At 41.6% G+C, this 9225-nt stretch overlaps 1 protein-coding gene across 1 annotated transcript in view; it reads right to left on the reverse strand.

The window, feature by feature from the left end:
- arid2 (AT-rich interactive domain 2) overlaps positions 1 to 6311 on the reverse strand; it is a 32487-nt gene extending 26176 nt beyond the window's left edge. The window contains exons 1-4 of the mRNA XM_077499981.1: positions 6208 to 6311; positions 5063 to 5248; positions 4846 to 4939; positions 3842 to 3939 (exon numbers count right to left, since the gene is read on the reverse strand). Of these exons, the coding sequence (XP_077356107.1) occupies positions 3842 to 3939; positions 4846 to 4939; positions 5063 to 5154 (284 nt within the window). The 5' untranslated portion in view covers positions 5155 to 5248; positions 6208 to 6311. The remainder of the gene's footprint in view (positions 1 to 3841; positions 3940 to 4845; positions 4940 to 5062; positions 5249 to 6207) is intronic.
- Positions 6312 to 9225: the final 2914 nt, after the last annotated feature.

Genomic DNA, 9225 nt, shown 5'->3' on the forward strand with positions numbered 1-9225 from the left:
CAACAACAACAACAACAACAACAACAGATTATTTGACTAATCGATGGAATAAACGATAGATTCCATTTTAAAGATTTGATAGTGACCGACAGCATTACATACAAAAATCTTACAACAGCTGGGATCATTTAACAATTAGCACTCTTATTAGCCAAGTCTTTGGCTGTTTTTTGTCACATCTCAGGGAGTTACAGAAAGAGAATAAAAATTGCTTTTTTCAGCCAACTGTTAAGATCGACACCACAGAACAAAACGCAACAAGGTACAAGGTGAAACTGTGAAAAGGAAAACAGTGTAAGGTGAAGCCATGGAGGTTCACTATAAACTCATTGTGGTTGAAACAACAGCAGAGCAGGTCTGTTCAAACTGTTTACTGGCCTACAAAAACAATCAATGTTGCAGAAAATGTCTAAATAATGATTTCTCTCATTTTTGGCAGAGTAGAGCTGAAAGCAATTATCATATTTTTCCATTTTATAAATAGTAGTTTAAAATGTCACATTTTCCTCACATGCTCCATTCGACATGTGAGGCTACTACATAGCAAAATACTTCATCTTAGCCTTACTTACTAAGGAAACCTTTAATCATGGGCTCCATCAGTATGAACAATGAGCTACCAATAGATTGTGCAAGAGGTTCCTAGATGTCAGTGCCTCCTGGACCCGCGGCCCTCCCGCTGGGGAAGCGGCAGCGAGGGCAAACTGAGGTTAACCCGCGTCACCTGACTTGTCCACAAGTTTACAATTGGGAGAGACCGTGGCGACGCAGACGAGCTCATTTCCCCAGCATGTTTTATTCATTTTCAAATGAAGGTGTGTTCCCATGTCTGGATGATTATGGGGAGGTTTCACTGAAAAATCAGGGCATGAGGGTGGGGATCTCAGCACGATATCACATTTTAAAATCATGTGAAAAGAATTACAGAAGACAAAACTGAGGACATGTGAAACATTTTGGCAGAAATATGTCCATATCAGTGTAGCCAAATGAAAACTATCAAACTATTAGTTTATAGAGGGGTGAGCTACTCCGCAGCTGCTGCAGCAGTCACAGGGGAGAGAACTTGAGGAAACAGATTGGTCCAAATAAACCAACCATATAGGAGGAGTTAGTATTTGCAATGTTATACAGTCATACCTTAAACGCTGAATCATTAAAAAAACATGGCTTGTGGTCATTGCACTACAGCTGTGATCAGGTTTATTAGGGCTTTAAAACGTGCAGCTCTGGTGGGAAACGTTTTATTTGATGGTCAGTTTTTTCCTAGTTCTTTAATTTTGATAATGAATCTGAAACGATAGAAAAAGCCAACGTTTTGAACCGCATTGCGAGTTCAGCCGCTTCGAAACGGACGCCGCACCTTCACTGGCTTCGATGTTAACGTAGCGCTTCAACGACTTGAAAACGAGCTGTAGAAATGTCTCTGGCACGCGTCTCCGCTTATTACCGCTGACATTCAGATATCAAATGGACACTGAACTCGTGCGCTGCTTATTGCTCTGCGGCGAGTGAGAGGCTGCGGCGCATTGTGCGATTGACCATTCAAAACTTTGGCAACAAGCATCACTGTAACAAAAATGTCACGGGTCTATTTTTGACTGAATCTTTTTAAAAGGAGGAATAAAGAAAAGCATACAAGGATCAGCATGGGCGTACTAACCAAGTAACATTAAGAATTCCAGATTCTTTTTTCTTGAAGTAGTTGGGGCAAAATTAAATACACAACATCATTGCGTGGAGTGGACAATCCGACAGAAGGAAGTTGAGGTCTGTTCCATTCATCACTAATTTGCTGATATGACCCGAAAACAAGAGTTCAATGCATTAATTTTCTATAGTGATTATCCTCACTGGGGTCACAGCTATAAAGGAACCTAGCCAAGCTGACTATAGGTGGGCCATGGGACACACCCTGGACTAGTCAACCAGCCAATCACAGGACACACACACAAAATTTGAGTCTTGAATGAACCTGCCATGCATTGTGGAATGTGAGAGGAAGCCAGACTACCGGAGAAAACCCAAACAAGCGTGGTAAAAGCATGCAAACGTCTCACAAGAGGAGTTCAAGAGGACCTGTCCTGAGCAGACATTTTAACCGGAGACCTTGACTGTAAGGTCCACATCAGCCGATGTGCTAACCACTACATGTGTTGAAGTTCACAACTTTGTGCATATAAAATTTTGAGTAATGTGTCTTTTAGCTGGAAGTTGAACAAATCATTTTCAAAAATGGAAGCAATGATTCAAATGTCCAGCATCTCAACTGCACGGATCTTTCATTTCATCCCTATCAATTTACAGTTGTAAATGAACCCAACATAGATAATTGTAGAACGTAGGAGGGAGCCGGAGCACCCAAATAGAAAGGCCGGAGCCAAGATTTGAACAAAGAAAGAAACCATATCATAAAACACATTCAAAAAGATCAAATGATGATCTAATTCTCAAAACGAGGAACTCCCTGAAGCTAACTTGATCAACTTGTAAAGAATTCTAAAAGTCTTGAAAGATTCCAGTGTGGCTAAATGTCAATGCAGTCAGGAGCTACACGTGGTCGTTCAACTGATTCACCCAGTTTAACACCTAATGTTGGCAAATATCAACAAAGTATTCATGTCTTTCAGCTAGAAACTTCCTGTATGCCCGTCTACAACCTCCGACCTGGATGAAGGCCAAGAGGAAACCTTCACCCTGCGGCGATCACATTAAAAAGGTAAAAAAAATATATAATTTCCCCCTTCATCCAATAAGCGAACATACACGGTCAGCAAAAACGGGTGGCGAGCATCGCCGTGTTCACTCAGAGCCGCTCACTGCCTGTGACATCCACTACGCCGAACTTCCTTTGATAAAATCAACAAATTAGTTCCAATGGCTGTTGTGACATGAGAATGATATATTCTGCATGCAGCCTCCCTCAGCTGTCACCCTGTGTTTGCTGCTCCCTATTTCACCATCACCGAGTATTTAAGGAGGGACATCATTTGAAAAATGAGTTTGTTACCGTGTTACAGCTAAGGTCGGTTATTCTTTTAAATCAGTCTTAAAAAGAGAGCCGTAATTCTGCGCGGACCAGTTCTGCACATGCAAAACTGGAATTCTGCATATTTGCCGAGCCTACGAGTTAGACAGCTTCCCACCATCACTGCATGCATGCACTGTAAAGGCTGGCAAAAAGCACAACAGACCGTCTTGTCATCCGCCATTCTGCCAACTTGTATGCTCTAGTCTCTCGTTCAAAATACTGTCAATCACACAAAACAGAAAGACTTTTACTAGAGGTTTGTCTCGCTAATAAAAGCTGATGGGTATCCATCTGTGAGCTTAAAAGGAACTGAGAGCATCAGCCGCAAGAGGAGGGAAAATAGCTGTTACACTTGGCCACCTTGCAGCGTTAACTAGGTAAAAATACAAAGACAGTTGCCTCTGAAGCAATTAGAGTTGCATAAGTGGCTGCATGGGTCTCCCTGCTTGCAAAGGTGCATTTTCCTGCAGATGCTGGACGCCTATGATGGGAACTAACGTTGTATATAATGCAAGCACATTGCTTAAGTTGCTGGGAGCCAGTCTCCCATCACTAGCAGCTGACAAGTGGTATGAATCTCTGCAGCATGACAACAAAACAGACAAAAAAAAGTGAAGGGCTCATTACAAATGTGATCCAAAAACACGCATGCCATATTGTTTTCCAAAAGGGCACATTATGTCACTGCACAATAAAGCCACTGGTAACAAGCGAGGGGGAGAAAAACGCCTGTTGATTGCATCCTAACACTTGTAAACACTTCCCACATGCTGCCTGGGAGGCACAGAGCCGCATAACCGTGCTACTCACCTAAGGTAGTACTGTTTTAAAGCGAATGCAGCGTTGGAGCAACTCCTTGGAAAATTAAACTCTTCCCCAAGTTCATTCCATTGGTTTTTGTCAGACACCTGCAAACAAAGGAAAGATGTTAGAGGAAAAACACAAAACATAATAAAAGCACACCTGTGAGAGAGGGAAAAGAGCGGCAATGATGGAACCATCTGGTTTTCTATCTACAGGTCCCTCCGTAAGGAGTGCTGAAAAATCAATAACTTTGTTTAAAAATAATACACATGGTTAATATCCGCGTAAATGACGACGTGAATGAACACACCGCGCGGTAGAATGTCGCATATGTGTTCGTGTCCCGCTGTTATTTACATTTGACACATAAGTGTGTGTGTACAAGTGTTGGAAGACTTAAACGTTTCAGTTGAAGCTAGTTAGCAATATGGCTAACAGGCTAAGTTGACTTTTCCCACGCTAGCCTAACACGCAAACGACGCCAAACTCACAACAAACTGTGCCCACTGACAGGAGGAATGTGTTAGTTGGTGGTAAGGCGTTTATTCAGGGTTCGGTGTGGTGCCGTTTACAGTATTCACTATGCGGGCCTACGAGGCCTGCATTTTGCGAGCAGCCATGAAGCCGAGGAAAATGGCGAGGAAAGAGGGGGGAAACGAAGTCTTTTCCCGGCCAGCCGAGCGCCGAGCGGCGGCCCGGCGGCACGGTTCGCCTTCCGTGGGGTTTTCCGAGTGGCGATAATCGATGTTAAACGTGCCCGCTAATTTTGAGTGGCTCCCGAGTGCGCTCTGGCTCGCAGCGCTCGGCACTCAATGGAAAGCGCACAACAACACAAGGCAGCACATTGCAATAGAGATAGATGGCAAACTAGCACAAGGCCAACACCGACCCACTAAAGGCTTGTCTGCGGGGGGATCCACTCGTCCCACTTGCCCACACGGGAGTCGCAAAGTGGTCCACACGCCGCACAGAGCGGGGTGGAAAAAAATCCACTTTTGGTTCCCACTCACCTTAGCAAATCCACCTAAAGAGACGACTCTGAAATAGAGAGCGTTCAGGTCCAGCTCTTTCCCACCCACGATAGGAATCTTCTTGAACGGCGATCTAGGGAGATAACGTCACAAATGAGCACAAATGTCTCTCAATAACAGTTCGGCGCAAGTCAGAGTGCCGTTCGACGTGAATCGAAAGTTGCATTTGGTGTGAATAAAGGCGCCCGAATCTCACCCTCTGCTTTGGTGAAATTGCCGCAGCTCGTCCAGGAAAGCCTGTCCCTTCCTTCGCTGATCTGGAAGATTTTTCCCCGTCGAATTTGCCATTGTTTTTGCATGCAAAAACGGTTAAAGCCCACTTCGGTTGCTTCCTAAGACACCAACGATCCCATACTCCGCCGGCGCTCAGTCATTCGTGAGGCTGAGTGTTTAAAAAGTTAAAGAAATAGCTGGTAGCAAGAAGAGCGGCAGCTCGCTAATAAAGACTGATGCACACAGCGAGCGAGCCCGATTCAAACCCGGACTAAGTTCCAAACGAACAGTCCCAAATACGAGCGACCTACCGGCGGATTAGGCACGCCATGGCGGGACGTGTTCGATTAATGCTTTTTGGTCGCGGTTGTACTCGTTTGGAGTGGTTTGACAGTGTGTTACGGACGCGGCTCCGAGGCTATCGCACACACTGTAGAGCGGCAGAGGGATCCTGTTCTCAGACAAAAAGATGAGAAGGCCGCGGTGGCTGGCCTGCCGTGCGTGCAGCGCCCTCTGTGGCCGAGCCCCGCACTGCACCCCTCCGTCTGTCGAGGGCAGAGCGGCTGCTGGAACAATAGACTGTTTTCTTTTTTAGGGACCGTCTGACAAATTATCTGAAAAACGGGTCAGGAGGTACTTGTAAATGTCCCGTGGGGGGTAGGGTATAACACTATTAACCTTATTAGTTGTTATTACAAACGCCATAAAAAAGGTAGGACCACCCCCTCTCCCCCAAACATCCTAATTAAGTTCAGAACGAAAACTACTAATAAACTATGCCAAATAAATAAATAAAAAACTTGTAAACATCCAATGGGGAATAGGATTAACAAGAACAGAGGCTGCATGATCTATAAAAAAAAAAAAATGTCAACTGTTATACATCCTAATTTGGGATAACCCTGAAAACTAAAGCTAAACTGTGTCCAAAAGGTATGTCTCATTATTGTAAATATATAACACTAACTGGGATCTTCCCAGTCAGCTGTTCGAATCATAATTGTAAATATTACGCAGGACATAGAGTATGTAACACTAATTAACATAGGATATTATTATTGCATAGTTTTGTAAAATTGCATATTTTCTACTCTGGAAAGTAGACTCATACATCCTAATTTAGGATACAACAGGAAAAAAAACAAAACAAACTGGAACAAGTTAAAATTGAGGGTCATCATCATCATCATCATCATCACCCCTATAAACACCTGAATCTTCATGCATAGATGTGGTTGAACAATCTTTGATTGCATCCTTGTAGTAACTGCAAAAAAAATACAAATCAAATAAAAAATAATAAGTTCAACCAATATTAAATCTGTCTTGTTTAGGAAATTTCTTTTTACCAGGTAGCATTTAATTTATTTCTGTCACATACATACCCCCTCACTTGTTATTGATATTGGCTATGAGCTCAAAATAAGATTTCTATGTGTATAGATATTATAAAGTCATTTTAAGATATCAGTGTTTTTTAGGAGAGGTATTTGTTTTAAGAAACCTCGCCAAGTCAATTTTGTAGTTATTAAATTGTAATATATTCCCTAATTCCAATTACTTTTTTTCTTGTTTCCTCAAACCCTGTTTTTGCAGTGTAGGTCTTCGGGTATCCATGGAGTGAATTACTTGTTGTTATTACTTGTTAACGTATTACAAGTGTCTTAATTGTCCCTTCGTGGCCCACTTAAAAACTTGCATCTCACGGGGGAGTGGTTTGAACCCACCCCTACTCCCTTCCGAGTGTAACTGCCAAACGACGTATGTTCTTGACGGGGTTACATTCAACCATTACGCGTACCCCCTTTACTCAATGAAAAAAAAACCTGTCACAAAATGGCGGAGATGTAAGTTAACAGACCCCATTTTGAGGAATTGACAAGCACACGATGGAAAAGGTTATGTTTGGGCTGCGTGGCACCCTCGTCCGCTCGTGTTTTTGACTTTGCAAAGCGCACCGGATTACATCTCGGCCGCCGCCCGGTTGGACTCCCCACGCCCGTCAACCGAATTCGGAGCTCATGAATTCGTCGCTTGCTACTTAGCAAGGTAGCTTAGCGTGTTATTGCTAACTTTACGAGATGCTGTAAAGACTTTGGGTTAATCCTATTAGCTGCTACCAGGTGTTATCTACGAGTGTATTAATGTTACTAGCGGAGCAATTGTAAATAACATTGCGAAACAGCGTTGAAACATAATTTAGTTGAACCGACTAGACGCTCTTCGGTCGTTTTCCACCACAGACTCCCAACTTTTTTTTTTCTCTCTCTCGCTAATATGGTTACATTTTAATACTCAACTAGTTGATTAAACAACCCCCAGCGTAAGGTTATGACGTTGAAATAAGATTGAAGTGTAGCGTTAATATGAGGTAGTAACGCTAATGATATAGCTTTCAAGCTAACGTGCTAGTTAGCGAATGTTTTCTTTTTTACATGCTTCCAAGAACAACGCTATTGGATCATCTGTTAATGCAGACATGTTGGAATTAATATAATAACAACAGGACGGGCCGTTTGGGCTAGTTATTAACAAATAATGAACTAACGTTAGCTAGTCTGCTCACTTTATTTTAGCGTTAGTACGGCGCCTTGCTGGTTAATTTGTGCAAGAAAGAACAGTTAATAAAACACCTGCAACGCGAATCTGAGGTCCTACCTGAGATTGACAAGATAATTAAATATACAAAATTTTCGTCATTTAGTCGTTGACATGTCTGTCAGGGTATGACGTAGTAGGCCTAGTTCATAACGGACATTTGTACAGAACTGTACACGTAATTTAGTGTATTCTTTATGCTTAGTCAAATAAATAATCATTGTTCCATCACTAAACAAAGAGAAAAAAATATTAAATGAACTGTGATGTGTTGTCTAATGTAATATCTTACCCTTGAAAATGTGTTTGTATATTGGTTCTCGCGTTACAGTAATTTAATGTGTACTTACTTTTAGTTCATAATACTCTATTCATTTGAGAATATTTCAAGTTTTGTATTGGCTCTCACCATGTGACCTGTGAGTAATGAATGAATGAAAGTTTTTTTTATATATATGCCTAAAATGTCATAAACAGTATGTGTTTAATTTTTGCGTATGCATTCAAATAAACAATTTTGAATATTTTTGCACATTTCTTGACTCATTTGTCAACGCACTACACGTTTGCCATGTGCCATAATTGGCAACAAGTTCTGCCATGTAATGGAAGAATATTTGATTCTGTAATCACTCAACGTTACTGGAATAGATTTTATGAAAACAGTTTGCAAATAATACAGAAGTCAGTCTGTGTCGTCAAGCTAGGCTGTTACGAAGCAAGTACCACATACCATAAAGTTATACATTATAAGAAAGGGGAGATTCCAATCCCAACACGTGACAATCGTGTAAAACGTACACAGCACAGCTTTAGTGAATGTGCAAGCCATCGCACACGAGAAGTCCTCATGTGATGTGATAGCTTCGCCCCTAGTGGCATATGGCGCACAGGGAGCAAAGTGTGGGCCAAGCACCAAGACAAAAGAACCCAGTGTGACGCTAACTGCGTGTAACGTCCTTACACCTCCCTCGGGAGTCCTCAACTCAAGCTATGGTTCAGTTTACTAGGAAACGACAGAAGAGGAGTCATATAGTGGATTCTGGCTCCACCTTGTGGCAGACTGGGAAAATGCATACTGCAACACGCTTATCAATCGTTTATGTACAGGACACTGTATGCTTTTTGTTTTAAACTCCCCACAGGAAGCACAAAAAGTATGATTGATCATAACATGTTGCAGATTCAACATATATTATTTCTGCCCACCTTCCCCCAGATTCGCGCAATTAAAGTTATGCAGCATTTCATAATTTAGAGCAGTGGTTCTCAACCTTTTGTTTTCCAGTGACGTAACCCCTGTGATATATATATTTTTTTATATAGCCAAGTACCCCTAAAAAAAGCGCAAAGCATTGCTGATTGAAGAAAAAATAAAATAAATACATAAATAAAATAAAACCGAGTGCTGTGCCATCATTGTCTAATATATTATTAAACTTTGGAACTCTATTTGTATTTATTTGATCTCTTGAGCTATTTGGAAATGAAAAATACCTAACTAAAAAAATAATAATAAATAAATAATTTAATTATAAATAAAGATTT

The sequence above is a fragment of the Festucalex cinctus genome, chromosome 16 (assembly GCF_051991245.1).
Source record: "Festucalex cinctus isolate MCC-2025b chromosome 16, RoL_Fcin_1.0, whole genome shotgun sequence".
NCBI lineage: Eukaryota > Metazoa > Chordata > Actinopteri > Syngnathiformes > Syngnathidae > Festucalex > Festucalex cinctus.